The sequence below is a fragment of the Cinclus cinclus genome, chromosome Z, assembly GCF_963662255.1.
Source record: "Cinclus cinclus chromosome Z, bCinCin1.1, whole genome shotgun sequence".
Lineage (NCBI taxonomy): Eukaryota > Metazoa > Chordata > Aves > Passeriformes > Cinclidae > Cinclus > Cinclus cinclus.
Window position 1 is genome coordinate 72831533 of NC_085084.1, and position 27593 is coordinate 72859125.

The 27593-nt window shown below is 39.5% G+C and overlaps 1 protein-coding gene across 1 annotated transcript; it reads left to right on the top strand.

The window, feature by feature from the left end:
* The first annotated feature begins 365 nt into the window (after positions 1–365).
* LIFR (LIF receptor subunit alpha) lies at positions 366–26928 on the top strand. Its single transcript, XM_062513416.1, has 19 exons — positions 366–447; positions 1171–1291; positions 3585–3727; positions 5149–5312; positions 5871–6045; positions 6346–6612; positions 8772–8901; positions 10706–10869; positions 12497–12642; positions 15123–15288; positions 15444–15514; positions 15922–16135; positions 19439–19618; positions 21215–21316; positions 22879–23046; positions 23684–23845; positions 24893–24986; positions 25531–25609; positions 26290–26928. The coding sequence occupies exons 1-19, from the start codon at positions 366–368 to the stop codon at positions 26926–26928; spliced, it is 3267 nt and encodes a 1088-aa protein (XP_062369400.1).
* The last annotated feature ends 665 nt before the right edge of the window (positions 26929–27593 follow it).

Sequence of the window (27593 nt, forward strand, 5' to 3'; positions counted from 1 at the left end):
TGCCGTGTCTGTTCTGATATTAGATAGTCCTGAAGAATACCTATGAACTATAGAGTTTTATGTCTATGATTCTGGAGGAAATGTCTTACAGAAAATGCATAAATCAAAGAGTTGTAACAGAGAAGAGGTTTGTTTGCCAGATGAAGGAAAAGGAGTTGCTATGCCTGGGAACATTACTGAAAAAGAAAAGTATATGGAACAAAAAGTGGAATTTGTGGCATACCAGGTCCAGAATTTAAAACTTTGTTTGTTTGTTTTGTTTGTTGTTGTTTTTTTCTGTGTTAAATTTTAGAACTGACCAGCTTGTTTGAAGATGATGTTTACTCCTGCTTAAAGCTGCTATTCTTAAAACAAACAGTAGAAGAATGTGGAAGAACTCAAGCCTCCGCTGCCTTTTAGCACTAGCTATTTTATGCTTAAGGAGCTTAATGTATAGCCAAGAGATAGGTAAGTTTATTGCAATATAATTCACTAACTACCTTTTCTCTGTAGCTTCTGTACATTGTAATTGCTTTGCTTTCCTACTGTATGTATGTATGTTTTGTATGTTCAAAACCTGTTGCCTCTGTGGCCCCACACCATCCTAGGGATGGAGACAGTGCCAGGCCTGATCTTTGCTTTCCAGCACCCATCAGCATCTTGCAAACCAGTGAAAAACTGGTTGTTAAATTATCCACTGTGTGTTAAATAGTACCACTGACAGTCTGCATATGCATTGGTGTAAATGTCTGCATTGAAACCTTTTCAGTGTGTGTGTTGGCTCTCTTCAACCATTTCACAGATTATCATTAGCTGCCCTTTTGTCATTAATTCCCCTCCATGTATGACATGGAGGAGAGCAAAAAACTCATTAGGTTAAAATCAAAGCTTGTGGTTTTGCCACTGGCCCAAAGCCTGCTTATTAGGTTAGACGAGGAACGGGTATTGTGGAAAGAGGCAGCTGCCTCTGTTATACATATGAGTATAAACCCAGATCTCGGGTACCTCTAGAAATCTGTAAGTCTGTGGCTGTCTAATCCAGCACAAAAATCATTCAACAGTTTTAAAATACTGGCCACACATGCAATAAAAATGTAAGAAGAATGGCTACAGATGTGAAAAATAGCAGTTATTTTACAGTTGCTCATTTTTGACCTGGAATTTTTGACTGTATTTCTTACATGATTTCAGGTTCTCTAGGGGACCCCCAAAATTTGAAATGTGTAACGCACAATTTGCACAAAATGCTCTGTACGTGGGATGTCTCTTCTAGAGGAAGGCAAGGACAAATTGATTTTTGCTACACTACCAAGTAAGTCCCCCCATATACCTGGTTAAAAAATACCAAATTGTGATGGAAGTATAGTTTTTTCCTCAGTCACTGCCCATGGAAATTGTGATGCTATTGTTTCCCATCATCTCCCCATCAGTTTTCCTTGGGTGGTGCTCCCTCTAGGCGCTGTTAACTCAGGCAATGGCAGGCAAAAAGTTTCTGGCAAAGTTGCTCCATGCTAACAATTTGCCTGCCAAAATCTGCTTGCTGTTTTCAAAGGACTGGAAGATGCTCTTATTTACTCAGACTTCTCTGCGTGTCTGCCTATCCCTTCCTTGCTCAGACTTTTCATGAGGGATATCTTCAAATAGGTTCAGTCCAAAAGGAAATGAGAGTTGGAAGCAGTGAATCTTGATGTTGTGGGCCAAAGCAGTAGAGTATATGACACAAGTGTTGAGATTCACGTGGATTTTTTGTGGAAAACATGAACAGTCTCTCAGTGACTGCCTTACAACCTTCATAAATTTTAAGCTGTATTAATGGAAACATAAAAAATATTTCACAATTGAGAGAGCTTTTCTGAAGTCAATGCAAGTTGAGAATTTTGAGAAAAGTTTAAAAAAACTCAAATCTTCTATGTGTTTTTTCACTAATGAGAACTACATGTTCAATTCCCCATGCTGTGGGTCTGCCAAATATTTATCATGTGCTGGGGATGAGTTCAAATCCATTCTGCATCTTGATCCTGCCTCCAGTCCAGATATTTGTGCTCTTTTTTCCTGTAATTTCTGCAGGCAGCCCAGACTTCCTTGGGGTCCCAGGGCTTGGCTGCACTTAGTCCACCTACATGCTTGATTTTCTGTGTCTCATTATTCCTGCTGCATTGCCAGCTATAATTTCTATTTAAAAAACACCATATATAAGACTCTGTGGCCAGAGTTCAGAAGTGCAGAGTTCATGAGGTACTGCCCTTTAAACAGGAAAAATCATGTAGCTGCTGCTGTTTCTCCTTAGCAAAGCAGGACAGGCTGGAGTCCCTGAAGCAGAGAGTCTGAGATGAGCTTGCTACAGACATCCCTGAGGGAAAGAGGTTTTGTTATTCAGTTGCCCAAACATCCTCTAATAATATCTCAGTACCAAAGAGAAACAGCCTTTCTGAGCACTCAAGTCTCAGCTGGCCTTCGCTAGCCCAGAATCTTGTGTGAATGTTGGAGTTCAACCCAAGCTCTTGACTCCAGCTGATGGGAGCTCCAGGGTCCAGTTCCAGTTCATAAGTGTGTAACAGTCCTGCAGCAGGAAGTCTGGCGTTGTTCTCTCTGCTTTCCCTTCCTGCCGTCATTCCCTCAAGAGGAAGGTCTGGATTTTTCCAAACTTTCTGCCTTTCTAGTTGCATATCAGTGATAATGAGCAAAGGAACTTGATCCATCCATTATTGTTTCCTGTATATAGCTACATCTTCAAGACAAAAGCCAGTTCACATTGTGCTGAGCACTGCACAAACATGATGCACAAGGCTACATTTTCACCTGGGATCTTAAGAATGCTCTGCTCTCTGCTCTTTCCCTGTGCGCTGAGCAGCAGAAGGGAGCAGAAAGATTTGTTCTAAGATGTGGACACAGGTGATAATCCTGCTCTTTCAACCCATATACCCACACTTTGAAAAGAAATGGAGGGAGAGTGAGTCAGAAAACACAAAGGGAGGGGACAATAATATTGGGTTTGGTTTGGGGTTTTTTGTTTTGCTTATTTTGAAATGTTGAATCATGGTGACGAGGTTTCAGAAACATGTCTTTTGTTGGCCTCAAGTTTTATTAGATATTAAAAATATTTTGTTTCTTCACAAAAAGCATTGTAAAGCACTGGAGCAGCATGCCCAGGGAAGTGGTGGAGTCACCATTCCTGGAAGTGCTCAAAAAACATGTGGAAATGGCACTTAAGAACATGGTTGAATGGTGAACATGATGCTTGTGTAGGTTAACAGGTGCATTTGATGACCTTAAAGATTTTTTCTAACCTTAATGATTCTATGATTCTGTGATTTTGGAAAAAAGCAAGTGTTTTACTTTGAAGTGTTCTCTTAACAACTAGTTGGTTGCATTGTGCAGCCAATGCGCAACCGACCACTATGATAAAAGTGACTTGAAAGATGAGGGAATGCCATTAATCGGAGATTAATCGAAGCCCAAGCAGGTCTCACTCCTTCACAAACTCGTTATGGAGCTTTCTGTCCATTACAGAGAATTTGTGTTTTATTTATGTGCAAGAATAGGACTGAATTTGCCTTAGCTTCCTATCAGCTGAAATAACTGTTTAATCCTCTCTATCTTTTTAGTGACCTTACACCTCAAGTGTGTTTTAAAACTAAGGAGAGGAGGGTTGAGATTCCAATCCCAGAGAGCTCCATCACAGTGACAATCAAAAGCTCTGGAACTGCTTTTACTACCAATGAGTTTGTAATTCATCAGAAAGACATCTGTAAGTATCAGGTCATATGTGTGTTCCTAAGGCCTTTATGTTTAACAACTCTTCAGATGTGTATATGCTTGCAGGTTTCTTTGGCAGCATTCCTGTATGTAGAATGTTGATATGCTGAGTCCATGTGAAGCTTCCATGCATCATAGGTTGTTTTCTTTAACTCTTCAAGAGAAAGTATACTCCTCTTACTTATAGTTCATAGCAGAAAAAAATCAAGGGCAGAATATGAGGAGGAAAACAAAATACAACAATATTACATCCCTCACTCTTTGCCCTTTTTAGTGCTAATTTTAAATTAGGAAGCATTTGTAAACAAATTCCTTATCTACATAAATAAGTAAATTAGACTTTTTCCCACTTCCTTCCAGGCAAAGAGGGAAGTTGTAAAGAGAAGATGGTAGTGACACACTCTGCCATGCTTGGTCTAGTTTTTGCCTTTGGGTTGCCTTCTTACTCCTTCAGTGTAGTCACATTCTAATATCAGTAACACTTCTTATGCATGGTTCTGTTTACAGTTAAGAGTAGCTCAAGAACTTAAACGAAATGCAACTCAAAAATATTTGGTCAATACAATGAGACTCGCAGGTTCAACATGGATTACTGTGGGCAGTGTACTGATTATGTTGAACACTTTGCAGGCTCTCAGATCCTTGGTCAGGACTGAAGTTGGATGTATCACACATATTTTTAAAATGTTTTAGCTTGCACCAGGCCTAATGAATTGCCCACAGCCCTTGAATTATCAGGGTTCTTCCCTGTTTCTCAACCTCTTGCTTCACCACAACACATTTGTAGAAGAACGGCTTCTGTTTGATCTCCCTCCCTGTCTCCATCAGGATCTCATGCCCTTAATACCTCCTGTAGCTTAAAATCACTTTCCCTGTGATCTTCAGAACCTCATGTGAGCTACTTCAGTCCTGTGCTTCTGCTCTCCTTCCTTGCCACTCCCCCTTTTTTTGCAAGTTCCCACTTCTCTAGTGGTTTACAAAACATAATTCTTCTTTTGGGGATGTTTTTCCACCTTTCTCCCTAGAAGTGTTCTCATGCACACTTCAAGGACTGTCATTATATTTCCTTTATCACTGCGATATTGAAGGAAGGTTGGGAAAGATGGGATATTTTCCCTACTATGCATTGTGAAGAGTCGTAGTCACAGTCAGTTACACACCCATCTACATGATAAGGTATTAAAACAAAATGCTATCTGATGATCCATCAACACCTGTGCTTTCCTGAGAACTCTCATGCTCAAATAGCCACAGAGCCTTCTTCTAATTACAGAGGTTGAATTACATGTTTCTATGGCTACTAGCCAGTTCAGACCAGGGAAATGTGGCTGTTAAACATCTGTAGGGCTGGTGCTGCTGACTAATGACCTGAATATGTTTTGGTTTTTTTCCCTCCCCTGCCTCTTTTTCAAGCATTTGTTCCCATCACTCCACACATTATTAGTTTAATGCCTGATTTTCCAACTTCCACATTAAATCTGAAGTGGAGTGATAATGGATCAGTTTTCCCATATGGATTGGATGCCCTTTGGCAGATTCAGATACTTCGGAAAGAACCAATGGAAGTAGTCACACAAGTAAGTCCCTTGTTTTATTAAAAATATATGTATATTTTTTGTCCTTAGTAATGTTCTGAAAGGTCACTTGAAAAAAAACTGGGAATGATGAAGATAGTAGAGCTTTGCAGGACATGAGTGTAGGCATGCTTCTGGCAGGTAACTTCTTGTTTAATTTCAATTATTGGAATGCTGGCTACTGTACTGTTGGTACATAGTCACAACAATTTTTATTTTTCTGGTACAGGAACTTTGTAATTAGAACTTCTGAATTTGGCAGATAATTTACACCACTGTTTTTATATCTCCAAAAGTGTCTCCAGTCTTGGTCATCTCTGAATGCTCAGTTTACTTTTTTCCTTTCTTTATAACCAGAGTTCTTCCAGTCTAGTTTGTAGCTGTGTGCTATAAATCTTAATAATGGAGAAAAGACAAAATGTGCAGCCTGGGTCTGTGAGGATTTTATGATTTGCTTCACCTAATTTGCCATTCTGTTGACACTTTGGAGATGATATGTCATTATTAACAGGTGCTCATAAGCTCTGTCTTGGTTGATTTCTTGGTGAAAAATGTTTGCAGGTTACTTACTTCTCAAAACTGATTCATGAAAACGTCATTCTTTCTTGGAACTGGACATCAGATATGCCTCTGGAGTGCACATCACACTATGTGAAGATTCGCTGTTACATTAATGCTACACAGTTTGTTGGCCCCAAGGATTGGAGTGACTGGAGCCCAGCAAAAGTGATTCCTGGTATGTTTGTTTCCTTGCAACCACATGGACTTTTATTTCTTTATAAGAATTAAGCCAAGGTCGTAAGGAAGATCATTAGGCAGTGATGGGCTGCTGCCTTTGAGACTGTTTTGATTAAAGAAGTAACACAATCACTGGTTAATGAAACCTAGCAAACATTTATTTTTGTATGTGTTGGGGTGCTCCTCAGTCACATTTTAGCTGATCAGCACTGTGTTTATAGCAAATTGTTCATGTGAGGTTTCTTGTTTGTTCTTTTTTTTGTTTGTTTGTTTGTTTGTTTTCTTCCTTCTCTGCTAGGAAGAGATACTGAACCCGGTGGGAGTGGAGTGTTTCCTCTGGACCCTGTGGTGGCAGTAGGTTCAGATTTGACCTTTTGTTGTGTCCATGAAGAAGATCAGCGCATAACAAATATGACTTATGGATCAAAATCCTACGCAATGATGCAACTGAGCAGTCGAAGCCATGCCATCAGAGTGCTAAATGCCAGTGTTTCAAATAGCAGCGGGACAAATGTAGTGTGCAGACTCGAAAATGGGTTGGAAGGAAGTGTCGTGTTTGTAGGATGTATGTATCATGTTTATTAACCTTAGGAAAAATCAAAATAGTTTTGAGACTCTTAGGGTTCTGCTAGGAAAAAATACTATTGTGGTTTTTTTCCCTCCTGGCCCTTGGTTTTGAAGTTGAACTGGGGATTGTACTTGTTTGATTTCACTGTGGGAAGGCCAGCTCTTGGAGAAGACACCAAATCTGGAAGGATGAGAAGGTACCCATGTAAGCCCTCTGTAGAACCTGGCCCAGTTCTTCTGTCATTGTTCTCTTGTTCTGAGGTACTTTTTCATGATCCGGAATGCCAAGTAGTTTATTGCCATATGAATATTAAACCCCTGTCTCTACCAGTCTCTATCAGTTTAAGTTTATATCTGTTCTAGTATAGTCCATGACTAGGTGAGAATAAGAGCAAGATCTGTAAGCACAAAACATTCATTTACCAATCAGTCAAGTAAAGAACACAGTTAAAATTGCAGCAACAACAGATGCTCATCCAGGGCAGAAGCTCCTTGTGAGCTAATTAAGCAAAGGAAACTAGTAATTCCTCTTTCCTGGGCATTCTTCTAAAACATTCTTATTTTAGTGTTTTCTTTAAAGATACTGTATCACTGTGTATCTTCTCTGTGTAACCATGCAAGGCTCAGACCTATGTTCCAGAAACAGATACCTGTTAAAACAAATTACTTAATGTAGCTCATTCTCCTTCCCCATAACTGGTCACTTAAAAGCTTTGTGTGTTTTTTTACCTCGCAGGGAATTTGAGAGTTACCATCTTCCAATAGCTGCTCATTAGAATCGCATTCCCCATTACAAATGCCTACCTTTGAACTTAAGGTCCTTGAGCTGAGAAAAAGCACAGGAGAAACTGGAATCATTTTGAAAGAGTAGTCCAATCTCCAGCCTGTGCATCCTGTTATTGACTTGGTCTGTTAAGTGTGCACTAGGAAATGCAAAACAAAATTCAGCTTTTTATGACTTCTCAGTGGTATACCATTTTTATGTTATTTGTGCAGCGTTTCCTTTTGTGAGAAAATCTTCTGGGTAAATAAATCAGTGGTTTAAGAATGAAAACTGTGACAATCCCAATCCCAATTTTCTTTCTTTTTTTTTTTTTTAACAGATGGGATGCCAAGTCTGTTTCTTATCAGTGTTTCTTCTTGTACTACCTACATAGTGGGTAGAGGTCTTGTTAAGGTCACTTTGCTGGTGAGGGGAAGAGAAGGTCGAGGAAGTAAATATGCATACACAACACTTTGGTTAAGCCTAGATCTATCAAAACAGGTGTTCTTTTCCAGCTCACTGTTCATAATCTGAAGTAAGCCTGCCACTGTTGCTTTGTGTGTTAGTTCCCCTTCTCTAGGGCAGAGAGAGAGGGATATATCTCTGTGTGGATATTGTTGCTCTACCTTTGGTATACACCTTTCCATTCTCATACAGCTTGAGTGTACAAGACCTGAAATTAAGTGCTCTGCCTAGTCTCACATTGGCATGGTTACCCTCTCTGTTGGGAGCACAGCCCATCTTTTCCAGCAAGGCACTCGACACTGCTGTAGTATGGGAACAAAGAACAGGACTTAAAAGGAAAAGGCAGACGCTTCCAAAGCAATGGTGAAGAGGATGAGCCATTCAAGGCTTGCTTTAATTTTCAATTTCAGTGTGGAATTCATGCTAAAGGGACCATTTCCTTGACACGACTTGTTTGGGGAATTCAGAGCAGTGGTGGGGCTGGCATGTTAGAAAATGTGACACACAGCTGGCAGCATTCCTGTATTGCTCAGCGGCTAAAATGATGCTCAAAATTTCAGAAAACTCTTGGCAGAGTTTCAGTGAAACACTTCCAGGTCAGAGCCTGGAGCTTGTGAACATGTTTGCATATGATTTGCCAGATTACCCACCCACTTAGAACTCTAGAGTCAAGTGTTAGTCAGATGGGGCTGATAATTATCCATCTATTTTATTGTAATTTTTTAAAAAGCCTATTACTTCTGTGGTTGGGGTGTAGCTATTGCCATGTATTTTTGAAGCACGCAATCTAGACCCAGCAAAACAAAAGAGTGATACTTACAGGATCCGTCAAAACAAAAGATCAATACTTTTGGGAAGCAAGTGACCCAAATGTCACAGTAGGATAGCAAAACATCAGCTAACAGTTCTGGTTTCCTTTCCTGATACAGATGCTCCTGATATTCCCCAAAACCTCAGCTGTGAAACATCCAATTTTCTGATAATAAAATGCACCTGGAAACCAGGCAGGCCCAGTGGACTATATGGAGAACGAAGAACAAAGTACAGTTTATTTGAAAGGTAAAATTAATCAGCACTACAAAGAGTGAAAGGATACAACTGGAATACTTCCATTGCTACCTGGGACTTACAGCACCATACCTATTTAAATGTGAATTGCTTAGAGCCTAAAATACTTTCCAAGAGTATCAGGAAGCTGTACCTAAACTAAGGTAAACGTTGTCCAGCCCTGCAAAATTCCAATGGGAATTAAGGATGACTTTTCCCAAAGGTTTATACCATTATGAACCCACAATTAGATTAAGGTCTTAGTGTATCAGGCTGCTGCTAACATGTAGACAAGGCCAGTATGAAAATACAGGAAGATAATAGGAGTCAATCTCTAATATTTAATTTTTTTTTAATATGAAACCTGGGTCAGATAATTTCAGACATTTACTGAGCTTCTGCTAGCCAGGATGACAGAAGTTCACTGAGAAACAATTGTAAGACAGGTTGTGGGGCATTTCCCAAATACCACTAGGGAAATTAGCAGTTAGCCTCCATCTGTTCTTCTGCCATTAAGAATTAGAGCAAGAAGAGTAAATGTTACCCAGAAAACGCTGAAAAGGACAAATAACACTGGTTTCACCCACAGGAAGCAGTCAACTCGTGTCCTGCTACATGTTTTTAAGGCCAGGACATGTAAAGCCTTAAAAAAGAAAAAACATTGGAATAGCACTTGCAAAGTACGACCACTTCCTTGGTGGCTGTGATTAGAAGTTAGTGAGGAGTTAACAAAATTCCCATGGTAAGAGGAGGCTCTTTCGTCATTCCAAAGGAGCAGTCAGGGAAAGAAGCCAGGAGTGGCCTGAGTCACACAAAACGATGAGAAATGGAGTCTCATGGTGGTTTAGAAGCACGCTGGAGGCAATGAGGTTTGAGTTACAGTCACAGATGTCTACAGTGCCAGTGCTAAAAAAGCCCCTGGGTAGGGTGCAAAGAGGTGGACAAAACAGGGCAGGGATTCACAGGAAGGGAGCTTCAGTCACTGACTGCCTATATTCATTTTATATGTAAGAACTTTGTCCAGTCGTGTTATGCTTAACCCAAATCTGTTAAATTAATGTGATGCATTTCAGGATAAAGATTCTCTTCCTTATTGTCAGCCCACACTGAACTATTGAAAAAGAGCACAGTGTGGAGGGAGCTCAGAGCTCAGCTAGTACATAGTTAAAATGCCTGAAAGAAGAAGTTAGTTAAACTTGTGCTACTGAATGAGAGGCTTACACGGATTCTAACTAAAGCAGATGTATGTACATACATACAGATACACAATTTAAATTTTACCCGTAAAGACACACCACTGTTCTTGTCTGCCTTCAGACTGCCTCTCCTGCTTTTGATTAAAAGACAGGTGGGACTAGTGGATGTATTCCAGGTAACAAACCTTAGTTCATATTTAGTGAGGCTTATCGAAAGACAATGTGTATAGCATCTCATTAGTTCAGAAAGCTATTAAGAAAATACTTTAAATGCAAATGTATGCTGATCTGAACAAAGATACTTTAAATCAGAATCTTAGCTGTGACTTGTGGGGTGGTTTTACAGGACCTACCTGTTTTCCAGGCTTTTGAGAAGTGTGAGAATGGAAATGTTATGCTAGTGGAAGAGGAGAGTTTCACGTGAGAACAGGGCAAGTCATGACTGATGCCACTTTAACCTTCATTGTGGTGTTAGATATGCCTCTGCAATCAAATCATTCTGTAAGCCATGTGAACTGAGTCCATCGTTCTGTACCATGTTTTCAGTCTACACTTCTGACTGTTGCTAGGAATTAACTTGCGCAAAAATTAAGCTTTTCCCTCCCCCCATTATTCTGTAGAACATCTGGTAAAAATGTTTCGTGCGACGTCAGTGAAGTGAACAAAGACCATGTCTGTGACTTTCCAGTGCTGCCTGCTCAAAAGACGTATGATTTCATATTAGGTGTCTCCAACCCTATTGGGCAAGCAAAGTCATCTCTTTTGCTTGATATAACTCAGAGAGGTAAGACTTACGACTTACAAAGGGAAAAAGATATTTCCTACATGCTGTTTGTTAGTTTTGGGTTTGAAGAGCTCTGATATGGTATACTTTTCATTATTTTCCTTAATTGTCACCAGGTTATTGCCATATTCAATAACTTGGACTTGAAAGTTACTCAGGGTATGTCATGAGGCAATGATGAACTGTACAGGGAGATAGTTCTCAACAGCAGTGCTGCTGTGTTGGACAGACTGCTGTGTGATAAATATGTAATAAATATGTGGTCTAATAATTAGCCAGCTGCTGTTTATCATGGAATCCCAGGGTGGCTGGGATTGGAAGAGACCTTAAGGATCATTTAGTTCCAACACAGCACACACATTCCCCATGCTCCTTCTCCTGCCATGAACAGAGATACCATGCACTGGATCAGGTTGCTCAGGGCCCTGTCCAACCTTGGCTTGAGCGTTTACAGGGATGAGGCATCCACTACTTCTCTGGGCAAGTTTATGTTTTGTTTCATAGTCTATTACACATCAGCAATTAAAATTTAGGTGTAATTTCATGAACCTGTACGTAAATGACCCTGTATTTCAGTGTCTGTTTATAGACCAAAATATTACACGCTTTTACAGCAGCAGGATTTGGAGCATAAAAAAACAAAAAAAAACCAAAAAAAATCATTAAAAGACAGAAGGTAATATCAGGACTATTGAGGGCTGTTGGTAATAGCCATGATCATCTGCTGTCAGAGTTTGGAGAAAAAAGTAACTTCTCTCATTAGACTTTCAGTTTGAAAGAGGAAAGGAAGATGACCACCTCTCTAGCACTGTCTTTGCCACACTTTTCTCCTCCACAGTCATGGCTGAGGTTTCAGGGATTCCTATTGGTTGCAGTATTCTACTGTTCTCATAAAAACTGAATTAAATATGAGGATAGTGCCTTTTTTTTTTTTTTTCCAGGTAGGTCCTAGTACAGCTAGCCTGAGATTAGAATTGTCATAGTAAATAGAGTTGAAAAAACATAATTTGTTTCTGTTAGTTATAAACTGGGCTGTTTCACACCCAGGTGATATGCTGCTATATTCTATTTGTTTCCTTTTCTTTATTTCCTGCACTGTCCCCTTAATTCCCAAACCGTAGTGCATATTTCCTTAATGAAATCCAACAGTAGATTTTTTTTCTCTGAAAGCTGTGAATGTTAGTGCTGAATATTATTGGAAAATTCTGTGAAGGGAGTTTTGGAGTGGGGTCATTTAGGAATCCTCCTTTGTCCTGATCTGCAGACCTTAAGACCTCACTAAGAAAGTTCACAGAAGTTGAGCAAATTTCATTCATAATTTGTGGTCAGCAGAAATATCTGGTGTTTCACTTTTCTGAGAAAATCAGTAAGAGGAATAATGTTTTTCTGTGTCTCAATTCCTTATCATGTGTGCAGTACACTCAGTCTTGGCAAATCTGTTTCCATGTTCAATGGCTGAGAGGAGAGTCAGTGATGAGACTGCTTGCAGGTGCTTTCCCAGCACCAGTTTTATCAGCTGCTAATTGAAACACCTTTCTGTTTCTCTCTGATCTTCTGAAATAAGATTTTTCTGATCTAAAGTGTTTTGTTTTGTTTTTTTTAACTGATGTTTTTTTTCTTTTTTAAGTTCATCCAAAAACTGCAGAAAAGTTAACTGTTACTGGGAACAACTCTACAAGCATCCAACTACGTTGGTTTATAAATGGCAGCTTTGCTGAGATCAGGCTTCTGTGTCAAATTGAAATTAGCAGTAGTGACTCTGAGAGAAAACTGGTAAGTGTTGCTTTTAAAAGATAATTTTTTGAACAAATGCTGATCTTTTTCACTGAACTAATCATATTTCAAATTCTTTTCTCACTAAGAGCTTTATTCTGATGATCTTATGAAATCATTAATATAGTAATGATTAGAAATTAATTTACTAAAATCAGAAAAAATCCTCTTCATCTCTGTTATTGCCTGTTTTGGTTGGTTGGTTGGGTTTTTTTTTTTTTTTTTGTTTTGAACACTAAAGAAAAGTCAAATTACTCACCATGTTATTAGATAATTTAAAGGGGTGCATAGTACTTTAGGCTGATCTTTTAGGCAACAGCCCCTGTGCTTTGTCCTTCCTGGTGCAAGCCATATTAACATGCTCTTGTTTCAGGATGCTGCCCTGCAGACTTCCACACTGTCTGTTTCAGATCTTGAAGTCTGCAGTTGAAATTTTTCCCTTTATTTTATCCCCTCAGAGAACAGTTAATTTGTTTGCTGTCAGCAAATGACATGTATGTGGCCATAATAGGCAGCTGCTAAACCTGCTCATATGTCAGTGATGTAGAGGCAGGATAGGGAAGGATTCTCCCATGGCATGTAATAGTAGGTAAACTCCAGTGAAGACCTCTGCAGCATGACAGGAGGCGGTATTTCTGTGTGTTCATTTTCAGACAGTCAGGCTTCCAGCTGCTGCCTGGTGCTTTGCATCATGGACTGGAGCTGCATATTTACTCTGCTGTCTGTCAGAGGAGCTTAGGATTCTAATTTAGACACTGGCATCAGATACTGAGCGTCGGTGATGTGAATATACCCTCTTCTGTATTGTCTGACTTAGCGTGCTGTGACCTGTCTCACTGGGAGAGCCTAATGAGAAGCGCATTTCTAGCTGCCCTGAGTTTTACCCCCAGTTTCTTTGTGTGTACATATCTCTGACCATTTCAAGCATGCACATAGTGAATTCTCAGATAGATCTTGGTGCACAGAGCCTGAATTTTTAATTTGACCACATTAACCTCAGAGGCTTCTTTCTGCAATGCTTGTTTGATTTTTAGCAGTATTCTTTTACCCTCTGCACTTAGTTGCCAGCTGGGCACAGCTGTTGATCACAGCATTGAATAATGTAAATTAAGCCACAGAAATGATGCAGCTAAGACTGAAGATAATCATCATGTACATGTCTCCAAAATAACAGGGTGCATGCTCTAAAAGATTATTTTTAGAATACTTTTAAAGCACTTAATGAGAGCAGAAGTCTTAAGCTTTTATATTTTATATTTTCTCTGTACAATACCAGAGATTAGGTACGAGAAAAGGAACTCGGATATTTTTGGGGCATACACTCCTTTGGGAACCCTGCTACTGCATCAATCATCTGGGATAGTAGGAGAGGTTCAGGTCAGGATTTTACACTTCCACAGCAGTTTGATTCCCTTCACCTCTGTCAAAGCCCTCACCCACAGGTATTTTGTTTGCAGCAAACAGCTTGCCAGAAGCTTTTACAGCTTTGTTTATAGGGTTGCTGGTTGCTTAATAAAAGACTCCAGGACTTCCCTGTCACAAAAGGAGCTGTGAAGTTGTTATGGGGTTTTACATGGCATTTTGAGGATGTTTTCAAAAGCGTTTCCATCCATATGAGAGATTGTTGGCTTTTCTAGTGTTTTTCAAGTTGTCATTTGGCTTTTCTAGTATTTTTCAAGTTGTCATTTGGCTTTAGAAGTGCACAATTAGTTGCATCTTAAAGTCAGTTGGAGTCCAGTTTTTGGCAGCTGTGATGCACATGTGTTATAATTAAATTCATTAAAAAAACCCTCCCAGGCTTAGCGTTTCTTTAAGTAATTGTGAAACTGAAATGCTTTCTAGAATCACACAGAATAATAGGAGAGACTAGTGCTGTCATAAGACCTGTGAACTGAGATCACCTGGATACTGTAGTTTCGAAGGAAAAATGAAGGCAGCAGACTGCATGATAAACATCCTGCTCAGACTGTCTTTAGTATATTTCTGTGCATGTCGCATGGGAACAAGGCCTTTGTCCCCACAGTCTGATGTGCATGTGCTCAGCAGAAGTGTGGGTTCTGAACACAGAATCCTGGCCTGCCCCTTGTGAGCAGTTTTGCTACATATGGGAGAGAGGAGGACTGAATGGGATAGATGAAAAACACCCACCTGCTACTTTGTGCAGAGCTCACCCTGTTGAAGAATCATCTGTGTTACCTCTTCTTTTCACACTTTACATGTCAAATGTGCTGCCTACTGTATGCTTCAATTTCTGTCTATATAGAACTTTATTTTGGTGGATCTCTGAAGTTTTTTTCTTGTTTAGGGTGACTGCATGGGACATTTTTTTCCCGCTATTTTCTTCATAGAGCTTGATTGCAGCTTTGACACCATCTGTGTTTGTGGGAGACAAAAACCACCACCTTTTTAGGTGTTGAGTAACTCTGTAATCTAGGAGAAAAAATACATGTATCATGTCAGTTTCTGTAAATTTTTAACAGCACAATGTCTCCATGCCTGGTCGGAAATCTTCAACTTACACAGCTCAGTTGAATGAATTGCACCCTGACACCAAATACCAGTTCAGGGTGCGCTGCTCAGCTGCTGACCATTTCTGGAGGTGGAGTGACTGGAGCAGGGGAGTGGAGCAGACAACATCAGAAGCCTGTAAGTTCATCTAACTCTGGATGACAGAATGTTGAACTTATGAAGATACATATTTTAAAATTAGTCATCTAAAGAAACCTAACTTTTCAACTGATGGTATATTGTCTACTGTGCAACTGGGGAAAAAACCCATCACTCTTATTTTTTTTATTTAGCTCCTGCAAGAGGACCAGACATCTGGAGAGAAAGAAGTCCTTCTGGTGAAAGCCTAATAGTCTTCTGGAAGGTAGATAGGACTCATTAAAGAATATGTAATATAACTGTACAAAAAACTACTTACTTACACATTTATAAATTAGTTAAATTTATAGTCAATAAACCAGACTGCTTTTCTTAGCATTTTATGGAACATTGAGACAAATATTTTTTCCCCAAATAAGAATGTTTTTAAGGTTTTATTATTTAAACATTGCCTTGAGAAGCATTTCACATAAAGAAGAAAATGTTTTATACATCTCAGTTGAAAATTAAAAACTTAGGAACTTTCATGTTAATTCTCAAAGTCACACTTGAGTTACTTTTCTGCCTTATAGTCTTGTACAGTCATCAGAACAGATCAGGAACAGTAAATTCATGTTAGTCGTCTTCTGTATATTGCATTTTGGTTTTAATGTGCTCTTTGTCTGTTCATAGCCCTTATCCATTTCTGAAAGCAATGGAAAAATAGTGTCTCATGAAGTGTCCTGCTACCTGCTAGATACACTACTGGAACGTAAAGTAGTCTTTGAACCCTCAAACAGTACTGAGATAAAACTTGGAAAAAGTGATTGTGTAATTAGTGTTGTAGCCAGAAACCATGCGGGCTCATCTCCCCCTTCAAGGATAACAAGCGTGGAACTTCCAAGTGGTGAGTGCTCCCAGCTGAGAGTTGGACACCTTCAAAGCTTGGAGAATACCTGGGAGAGTTCATTAATTGAAAAATAATGCTTTGTTTGTTTGTGTTCATTTTGCCACAAAAATCTGCTGGGCAGGAGAAAAAAAAATGCTGCTTTGCTTTTAGAATAGTGTCTCACCAATTAATTGTGCTCTTTATATAAAATAAGCATTTTAATGTGCAGTATGTACAGTTATGTGCACTTTTCAGAAACAAGAATGGGGCTTCAAAAGCTGGATCCCTGATGTTTAGGGAGTTCAGTATATTTGTTCTTATTGAGACACTGAGAAGTGTTACATGCTAAAGAGATTTAGAAGTTTTGGAGGTGTTGTGTGGCTTTTTAAGGCAAGAATTGTCAGTTCAATGCCTGTGAGCTCTGCAGGAGAATATTAATTGGACCGGTTGGTAAAGTGTTGGCATCCCTGTGCTAGGGAGGCAGTGTTTGAAAAAGAGGTAGGGCTTTGGCTTCCCAATTAAAACACTGCTACCCTTGCTGAGGGCTTTGTAAAGGGAAGTAGCTGAGCCAGATAATGATTTTCTGCTCCTAACACTGAGCTTGGAGAGTAGATAGTATTGCCAAGCAGTTATTGAGAGTCCATGCTTCCCTGCACACCAGACAGTGTAATCTCCCAAAGCCCAAACCTTTAGCTCTAGATCTGGCTGATGCTCTGCAAGGACGACTCATTTACACCTGCTCTACTTGTTTGCCAGGCACATTCAAGGGTCTGCTTCTCATGGGTCTGCTTCTCCTTGCCCACCTGGAGAACAGGTGTCATGGTTGTCGGGCAACAACAAATATCTAATAGACACGGCCATCTCTCATAGAAAGAAATGTGTTGTGGCTGATATTCACAGGGAGATAAAAAAACAAGTTTGTTTCTATGATAAGGAAAACCAGTGAAATATAATGTTTCTTGTGCTTCTCAAAGCAAAGAATCACAGAACAGGTTGGGTTGGAAGGGCCTATAGTCCAGCCTTCTCACTCAAACAGAGCCATCTCAGAGCACATGGCACAGGATCCTGTCCAGATGGTGCTTGGTATCTCCAGTTAGGAAGACTCCACAACCCTTCTGGGGAATCTGTCCCAGTGCTCAGTCACTGCACAGAAAAGTTCTTCCTCATCTTTGGGTGGGACTTCCTGTGCATCAGTTTCTGTCCTATTTCTCTGCACCACCAAGCAGAGCCTGTTCCAAGCTCTGACCCCTCCCTGCAGGCACTTACAGGCATTGATAAGGTCCCCTCTCAGTCACCTTTGCTTAAGGCTGAACAGGCTCACTCCCTCAGCCTTTCCTGGTAAGAGAGATGCTTCAGCTCCTTAAGCATCTTTGTTGCTCTCCACTGGACCCATACCAGGAGCTCCATGTCACTCTTGTCCTGAGGAGCCCAGAACTGAGCACAGTACCAATGCTAGTACCTGTTAGTATCTTCTTAGTCTGCTCATTGGAGGGAAATGTAATTGTATGGGACAGTTGATTTGAAATGCTTCCATAGCTCTCCTTCAGCAGAGAAAGAGTGAGGCTTTGGGAGTCAAAGAGGCCTCTGTAATAGGTTTGTGGTGTGGGATAGCTGATGGCAGCTAGAGCTTTGCGTTCATTTATAGCTTTCTCTTAGATGTCTGAGGTTCCCTGTGGTGTTTCCCAACTTGTACTCATTAAAGATTTGCTCCCGAGTTGGTATAGGAATTGAGTCACTGACGGGAGTCATAAAAGATGACTCATTCAAAGAACTGGATGACATTTTTGCCCAGACATCTTTTCTGACTGCTTCCTGTGTGCAGTCTGTAAGTGCTTTTAATGTTCATAAGAAAGCAGGGTGTCTGAAGCTGGAGATCTGCTGAGGTTTTCTGAAAACTGAAAATACAAACAAAGGATACACTGTCAAAATTAGTCACTGTCTCTGAAAAGTGCTCTGTAGAGAGTTGGGGCATGTAATCTGGCTGATCCAGGCTCCCCTACCACAGTAGTGATCTAGTACTAGGAGTTATTCTTCTAGTCTTGGTCACAGCTATAAATACACCAAAATGAGCGGTATTGCCCATGGTGAATTTCTAGTCATCTACCTCAGAAAATAAGGTGGAGTGTGGTATATTTAAGTATTTTTTAGACTTTAGATTTTTTAGTATTTTTACTGTCAGTAAAAAACTCTTTTCTGTAAATAGAAAAATTAAAGTCTGCTAATTGGAAATATGGTCTTTTCCAGCATCATAGAAATGTTGTTTCACTGGATGCATAGTAGTTTTTCTGGGGAAAGTATCAAAGCCCTCGTGGAGTTGATTTGCTTTTTTTAATAATGCATCTTTTTCTTGCCATGAGCAAGCTACAGAAATGATTGTGCACTTAACTGTAGGTTAAGATTATTTAGAAATAGGCAGTCCTTTGACATTCACAGCCTATCTGTGAGAATAAAGTTTTCATAGCACTAATTCTTAAAAACTGTCCTTGCCCTTCAGCCTTCCATAGTTTATGGCTTTAATAAAATGAAATAATAGACTCAATGGGGAGCATAAACAGGAACACTGAAAAAGGAAAACTGAAACCCTGAGATTATTTTTGCAGATCTGTCATGGGGCCACCGCTTTTGTGGCGGCCTTTGGAAACCATCCCTTAGCTCTGCGGGGTCCCATCTGATGGACAGCCATGGAGGGCAGCTGGAGGAATCAGAAGCTTTTCCCAGATCTGATCACTTCAAGGGCAGCTAAACCTTTGATATTCAGAAACAAGAAAAATAGACTAAAGGCAAAACTCTTTTTTTTTTTCTTGTATAATTTACCCTTTCTAGATTGAAACCTCCATAAAGTTTACCAGGGACATGATTATTGCTGTTGATTCTTCATGAAAAATTATTGTCTGTGGTTGGGCGAGTGCCAGCAAGACACTTTGAAAGAAACACAAAGCAAACCATTTGATGAAATGACAACAGGAATTTATAGCTGGAGGCTCCTGCCAGATTGGTGTCAATTCATATTTGAACCTGACATCTGCTGTAAATCCTTACCTTGAAAAAGTGCTTTTTAAGCCAGTCCTGAGCTGCTGCATTTCTCGTCATCATACTTAAGGCTGGCTGAGGGATTTGCTGCAGGCTATGTCTGATTCTGAGCACTCCAGGAAGCTCATCTGAGTGCACTGCTTGGAATTTCACAGTTCACTCGTGCCTCTCCTTCTTAGAAATGACTGCTGTTTATAAAGCCATTGTACTGTGGCTGGAAGGCTTTATTTCATCTTGGGCTATAGATAAGTGTCTCCTCTTTGATGGATTTTTGTGTCATCTTTGTTGCAGACAATGTCACAACAGATCAGGCCGTGGCAATGGGGAATGGAATTAATATTTCCTGGGATTTTTACCCCAACATGACATGTGGCTACATAGTAAAATGGTGTCATTCATCTGGGTCTGAACTCTGTAGTGTGGACTGGCAGAAATTTCCTTCAAATACAACAAATGTAGTGATAAAATCTGGTAAGTCAGAAGTAATTTCTTTGAGTCCTTCTGGTTGAGATCCTGAGCAGCAAGTGGAATAAGAGCACATGAAGCTATACATTGCAGATTGTTTGAATGTTGTGTACTTGTGTAAATAAATGAAATTCTTCTTGGTATTATGTTTATTTTAATTTCCTACACAGTCTTGCCAAATCCAAATATCAGACCTGACTTAACTTTTATCAGACTGTGTTTATTAACTGTTTTGAAATTACCTCTTCTAGCTGTACCTCACAATTTCCTAACTCAGCCTAATGCATAATGGTTAATCTAGAGTTTGGGGTTTTATTTGGATTTTAAGCATAAACAGTGCTGCTCAGGATGGGAGAAGACTAATCCGTTGTTTTTACATGAGGCAGATTTTTTTAAGTGTGACCTCTATGTGTTGGCTTGCTGTCAACTCTTGAAATTTCCTGGAACAGGGCACATTCCAGGTCTCTAGATGCTGGTGGGCAGATCAGGGAAATGAAATTCAGCTGTGGTGGGACTAGTAGCAGCAGAAGAGGAAGGAGAGAAGCCATTAAAGATGTGGGATTTTTTTCTCTGTTGTCTATATGGGTATATTAGTATTAAAGTGTCTCTTCAAGAAAACAGCTTGGAGCAGAGTACATCGGAAAGATGGGGGTGGGGAGGGGAGTGAGACTTGGGAGGGTGGGGGCAATATGTTTTCCTGTCTGTAGTTACAACACTGTGTCCATGTTGTTTCCATTTCTGCTAGCTAGAGATTGCTTTTTTTAAAGCAGACAATACTGTGTCTGTCCAATGATGCACTGCTTTATTCCTGAGCTCTTCACTGGGATGGTTCTTGCAGCATGTGACTCTTGTGTGAGTTATCCAGCTGCTAGGGCTGGGCTCAAGCTGGCAAATCCACCTCTGCTCTTAGTCTTGCTAGGAGAATCCCACTGGCTGGACCTGAACTCTTGTAAAATCCAGATGACTTCTGTGTAGTTTCATAGTGATATCTTGTTTAGAAGAAGTTTTGAAAATAGTGTACAGCCCTGACTTGAGAAAATCCCAGAAAGGGGTAAATTATTTACAAGTTACAGCATCAAATAGCTGTTCTTCCACCTAAGACTTGGGAAGCATAAATTTGATGACTGTGTTTTTTTAAAGTCAGTTAAGGACTGAAGTTCATTGCTAAGTTGCTTCACTGTCACTTTTGAGAGTATTCTGCCTATTTTTTGTACTGCTGCTCCAGTAAGCCTGGTTATTTCAAAATGAATTTGTATTTCTGAGGAGGCAGGATCTACATGGCTGCTGTTGGAGGAAAGGAAGGGGATTATTTCTGGTAACTTCAATTTGTGTTTCCCCATGGAAAGGATAATTTATGCAATTTGAGTAGCTTGTTTTGAATCCTCTTTGTTTAGTACTAAACTTTCTCTGGGAGCCAGATTTGGTTACTGCTTCTAAACCACATCTGATGGCATAGCTTTTGTAGAAATTACAAGTAGGAATGGTATTTATACAATTATACTTTGTAATTGTTTAATATGTATTTATATGTCTGCATCATGTGAAGGCTAAAAGTATCATTCTTCTGAAGTGAAATATTCTTACAGCAATTTTCTCTTGCAGCTCTGTTCAAACCTGGTGTGAGATACAACTTTTCTTTGTATGGCTGCAAATCCATGGGATATCAGTTGTTGAAAAACATAACTGGGTATATGAAAGAGCTACGTAAGTGCACTTTTATAATTCAGGATCTCTGCAAAGTGATCTGCAAAGTCTGTGTCTATTTTTAGCTCAGTATTGACAGAAGAAGACTGAGACCAGAATCCCCATGCAGTACTCCTGACTTTGGTTTTTTCTCTCTCTGTATAACTGTAACACATTTCTCTATCCAGTTCAAAGCATATGCAATAACCCTGTGTTCTCCAGTTTGTGTGGTGGCACAGAGTGTCACAGCAATTCACAGCCATAATTTGAACCACATGACCATGGTCCCTTCTACACAAGAGGGGGCAGCTTCTTTGATTTATCAAGTCCAGGTAAACTTCCAAGCACATTTGGTACACCTCAGCAAATGTAAAAAGTATCCATAACAATTCTGTTTGAAATCACTTCTTAAATCCAAACTGGATCCTAGAGTACAAACTACTTTCAGAATTGCTCTTGTGTTCTGTCACACACCAACCCTGTCTGGGTAACTGGGGTTTGACTCAGTGCTGAGCTTTGCTGGCCTGAAGATGTATTAGTGTCTGAATGCTTTCTTTTCCCAGGTGTCTGAACATGACTTTACCCTTTAACACCACAGCTGTTTTGTATTGTATTGTAACTACAGGACCCATTTGACTTTGAAGTTTAATGTGTTTTCTGCTAAAATAGTTTGCCTAGAAAACTGAGCTGCTGACATAATCTGAGTCCTTGGAAATGGTGTTGTTTATTTCATTGCTAAGGTTGAAGGTGAGGTTAAGGCAGTTTTACCAGAAACTCAATTTTCAGCCATTTGTATCTCTGAAAAAATTCTGAAAGGTTTCCCAGAAGAGTTTTCCATGTGTGCTATGAACAGATCAGACAGAAGTTATAAAGACTTTGAAAGACTAAAAATGCATTGAAACATGTAGAAGAAACTTATTCGGAACTGATAAATGCACAAGAGCATAGACTCATTCTAAAACTTCAGATTTGTCATTGGACAGATAACCATCAAGAGAAAAATGGATGCATTCTTAATCATGAGTTCATCCCTGCTGGATCAAAGCCAAGTGTCTAACTAAGTCCTGACATTATGCATGACTGTATGCATTATCTGCTATAACACTTCCAGTAGGCTTCAGGTATTGAAGTAAGGACTTGTGTAAACTGCTAAGAGTAGCTCTTTTAAGCTGAAATGGTATGAATGTGGGATTTTGTTAGTTTTAAGACAAGCTATGAAGTCACAGAGTTAAAGCCTATGAAAGCTAGTATGTATCTTATGAATGTTTATACAATCTTTTGGAGTTTGTTGCAGGAAGACGGGTATTTACATGTACGGGTCTGTAAGACTGCTGATCGAAGATAAATTTTTCTTCTAGCACTTCTTAGTAGCTAATACTGCTAATAATTAACAATTAGTCCAACATAACTGTATTTTAGCACCTCCTGCTAAGTCCTTCACATGTACTTTATAGTGAGGAGTCTTGAGGAAAAGGTTGGAAATCGCTAGCTCCAAAATAAAACTGATTAAATACTTACATGGTTTCAGCTTTTTATGATAAGGTAATTTCTTACTGGTTTCTTCTTCATATTTTTCCCTACAGCTCCAAAAACTGCACCAAATTTTATTGTTGAAGAAACTTCTTCAGATTCTATATTGGTAAAATGGGAAGACATTCCTATTGAAGAATGCCGAGGGTTTTTAAAAGGATATCTTCTTTCCTTTGCAAAAGGTGAAAAAGATACTTTAAAGCCTAGACTTTCAGAATCAGGTATGTTAATTGTGTAGATTTCAACTTCCTTGCTTACGTATTTCTTTTTTTATTTTTTAGAATTTAATTTCACTTTAATAACAAAGATGCTTTAATAATAATTCACTTGCATTACTCACTGTTATAATTGGCCTCTGATATGTGACAAAGGCATTTAAAATAATCAGCTCCTTTGTGTGATTAGTCCAGTTGTTTTTTAATATAAAGCAAAAGTTGAAGAAAACCCTGTCTCACTGGGGCCTAAAGTAAGGCAGTGACTAAGTGGCAATGTGTCAGGCTGTCCTGTGCTGAGATAACCTGGGTAGATGAGGTGGGGAGGTTACATGGCTATATTTAATAGGATATATTCTTCCAGTGCCTGTCCTTTCAAGGCTGAAGCCTGACTCAAATTCATAAGAGGACAGGTAGGACAGTAAGGATATTAAGTCAATCTGCAGCAGCCTCACCACACTCCCATGCTGTTTAGCATTGTGTAAGAAAGCAGCATTGATAAGGTTCTTTATTTCAGTTTTCCTTTACACAGATTGTTCTTCTGCTTTCATCTGCTCACTTCAATAAAGTTATGCTAAAGCTGAGGTTGTCTTTTTTAATCCTTTCTTACAAAGTTACGCTTCTCTTACTGCTTTCAAACAAACAGGGAATCCAGAACTTAAAGTTAATAATATCACTGATTTAACAAAGAAGTCTATGAAAATACTTGATCTTCAAGGCAAAACAAGTTACCAGCTGGAACTACAAGCCTACACTGCTGGTGGGTTGAGCCCTCCAAACAGCCTCTATGTGGTGACAAAGGAGGACTGTAAGTTGATTATCCCTGTTCAGACATATCCCTGTCTTTAGCACAGGGCCTCTATGATGTATGTCAAGTCAAGCTCATTTTGTTGGTTTCTGAGGTTTTTTCTGGTCCTAGGTCCTGTACATTCTAATTCTTCCCTTTGTTTAGTTGGTTATTTATACATAAAAAAAATCGGTACGGCTCAGAGTGAGGGAAAGATCCTTTCCTATTACAGCTGCTTTGTAGTTCATGGTAATGTATGCATAAAAAATAGCTTCTACTAATAAATACAGTGGAGTCTGAGCTTAGTTTTCTCAGACAGTTGTTTTTGTCAGGTTTCTCATGATGAGTATCTGCTAATACATGATGGGAAGAAAGACATTGTGGAAATATTTATCAGTTTCAGAGTTGTAAACAGATGCTTTTCTGCTTTGAATTCAGTTTTATTGATCTCTTGACAAAAGCAAACACAGAAAGACAATTACAACAACAAAAAGAGATTGGCTTTGGAGTATGAGAAAAATGAAGTATTTCCTATGAAGGACTAAACACTGGGTTGCAACTAAAGTACATGAAAAATCACACCCGAGGCATTTAATATCAATGGAAGAAGGCAGTGGGGATGTATTGGAACTAAAGCCCAGGAATTTGGAAGCATTATAAAACATATAAAAGATGATGCTGTTTATGCAATTAGTTGTTGGCCTAAAAGAGCCCTTACCAGACACTTGGCCAGCTCAGGTAGCATGAAAGTGCAACACCAGTGCTTAGTGAGAACAGAATCACTGCAGCAATGAGTCTTGTGCTGCACATTTAGCCTTTTGTAATAAATAATCAGAGAGAGAGATCTGCTGATTCCTGTAGTTATCACTGAATCTGTCTATGGATGGACTTTTGCCCTTCCAGCAAAGGGGAATGGTGATGGTGTAGGTCACTGTTTGCAGACCACTGCACTAGCTGAGTTTAATGGAATGGTCTTTAATTTTGGGGAATGTTAGAAAAGGTATAAAACTTGCTGGTAACAATGGATATAGGTTTACTCTTTCTTTTTTTCTTTTGCTTATCCCCTAGCTGTAGGATTAATCATTGCAATTCTCATCCCTGTGGCAGTGGTGGTGCTGCTTGGAGTGTTGGCCAGCATCTTCTGCTACCGAAAGAGGGAATGGTAAATGCCTGCCTCGGGTTCTTATCTTTTTCTGGAAGTGTTTGCTTCAGTGCTAGGGTTTTCCACTATTTTAGTTACTCCTTGTTTCCTCTAAATACCCAAAGATGTTAGTGGGCTTTGTTTAAAGGTGGGTGGGTGGCAGAAACACACTGTGGAAGGTGAGGGAGAAACTGAGTTGGAGAGAGGTCAGAGGGAGGAATGCAAGAAGTTTTTGCAGGAGCCTGTCTTCCCGTGAAGCACGATTTATAAATAGTTCCCAAATGGAAATAAGCTGGTGACATACTGTAATTTGTGTGCCCTCTACAAACAAAGACAGACATACCATCTTCAACTTTTAGTAAATGTGACATATTAAATTCCCAACTTAAAAAAAAAGGTTGCTGTTTTTTCCATTATACTCAGTGAAAGTTCAGCACACTAAATCTTTGTACCAGATGTCTTCAGTGTTCTGAATTAAAGGGAAGCTTCCTGACTCCTTTTGTGTATTCACAATCTGTTTCAGGCCTTGCTATCTTTATAATAGTTTATTCTTTCCTCTTTAAAGGATTAAAGAAACATTTTATCCAGAAATCCCAAATCCTGAGAACAGTAAGGCACTGCAGTTCCAGAGGAACATCTGTGAGGTAACACTTATTTTAAATCTAGTCTTTTAAGCCTCTAAAATATAAAACAAGTTAGAGAATTCTTTTGCAAACTTTGACTCATCTGTTCCAAATGTAGAAAAAAAGCTCTGTGGTGAGGAAACAATCCAGTTTACTCAGTAACTTCTGTCAGGTGCTATCTAGGGCTTTGTAGTTATTAATGTAGTTACTTGCAATGCTTGAACTAGGAAAGGAGTGCTGTATTTCTCTTCTCTGTATTTCTCAGCTAATGAGAAGTGTCAGTACCTGATAACAGTACGGGAGTAACACACCCAAGTCTGTCAAAGTGTTAGAAGAAGCAGAAAGTATGGAGGTCTGCTGTATCACATCCTCCTGGTAGACTCATGAATTGGAGATGGGCATAATATTCAAACAGCCTTCTGAAATGGGTTATACAAAGACGAGATCTAGGGAAAGTTCTTAAACACTTACTGCAAGATCTCACGTCTCTTTAATTTGCATAAAATGCTTCTCACATTAACAGGAATGTGAGTCAGAAAATGATAAACAGTTTGTTGGTTTTTTTTAATGTATTGCATGAGTGGCCATGGGATGAGGGCAATTCACAAGCCACCAAACTGCTGTAATTTGGGCAAGTCGTTGCTTTCAGGTTTTCCAGATTTTAGCTTAGTGTCTCCCCCTTCTCCTTTTTCTGATTTCAGGGGAGTAAGACACTTAAAACACTGGAAATGAACCCGTGCACCCCCAACAGTGTTGAAGTGGTGGAAACACAGTCTACAGCTCCAAAGATTGAAGATACTGAGATGATGTCCCCAGCAGCAGAGACCACTGTGCCTGAAGATGGCTCTGAATCAGAAATGGAGAACCACATTGTTGTGTCCTACTGCCCCCCTATCATTGAAGAGGAGATCTCAAATCCCCCTATGGATGAGCCTGGGGGGTCATCTCAGGTGGTTTACATTGACATCCAGTCAATGTATCAGCCTCAAATTAAACCAGAGGAGGAGCCAGAAATAGACTTAGTGACTACAGCAGGCTATAAGCCACAAATGCAACTGTCAATCAGTGCTCTAAAAATAGAGGGTCATTCACCTGTGGAGGAAGAATTGGATAAAACTGCAGGTTACAGACCTCAGGCAAACACAAACGCCTGGAACTTGGGCACTCCAGACTCCCCTGGATCGATTGAAAGCAACAATGAAAATGCATCTTTTGGGAGCCCATGTTCAATTAATTCCCGACAGTTTCTGCTTCCCCCAAAAGATGATGAAGACTCTCCTAAACCCATTAACACAGGGTGGTCCTTCACACACTTTTTTCAGAACAAACCAAATGATTAACAGTGAGTCCTCATTGCACATGAACCTGCCTTCTCAATAAGCTTTTATTCCTGATGTTGTAAAGAAAGGAGGAAGTGCAAAAGGCATGGATTGTTCTTGGAGACAGTCAGCAGAAGTTCTAGAGAGCTGAATGTTACCATGTTTAAGTTAGTTGAAGTGTTAATATTCCATTGTAATAGAGGCTGAGAGGCCAAAATTATAGCAATTTAGTTATTACCCTAGTAAAATATATTGGATGTAAGGGGTTTTGAATTTACAACCCCTGATAGTTATAGTCAAAGAACTCTGCCTACCTTCACATAGTGCTCCAAGATTAATGTGGTCTCATACAATTTTTAACTTGGAAAGAGTGCTTTGCTTTGTTGTAGTTGCTCTCAGCCATGCAGACTCAAATGATGCAGCGCTAACAAATTTCCTTACTGAAGGTTTAATTTATAGCAAATCTCAGCCTAAGACATGGAAACAATGTGGTGGGAAACTGCTGAGATATTTTACCTAGTTGTAGACAAAGAACAAATGAGAGTGCTGGTTTTTTTTTTTCTTCTCCTGTATGGAAGGTTATTGTCGCTGTTTAAGACTTACAAAGCAATGGCCATTCAAATCTGTTGCTTTTTAACTAGACACTAATTTCTGTACCTACTGTACAATGTTTATTAAATGTTTGA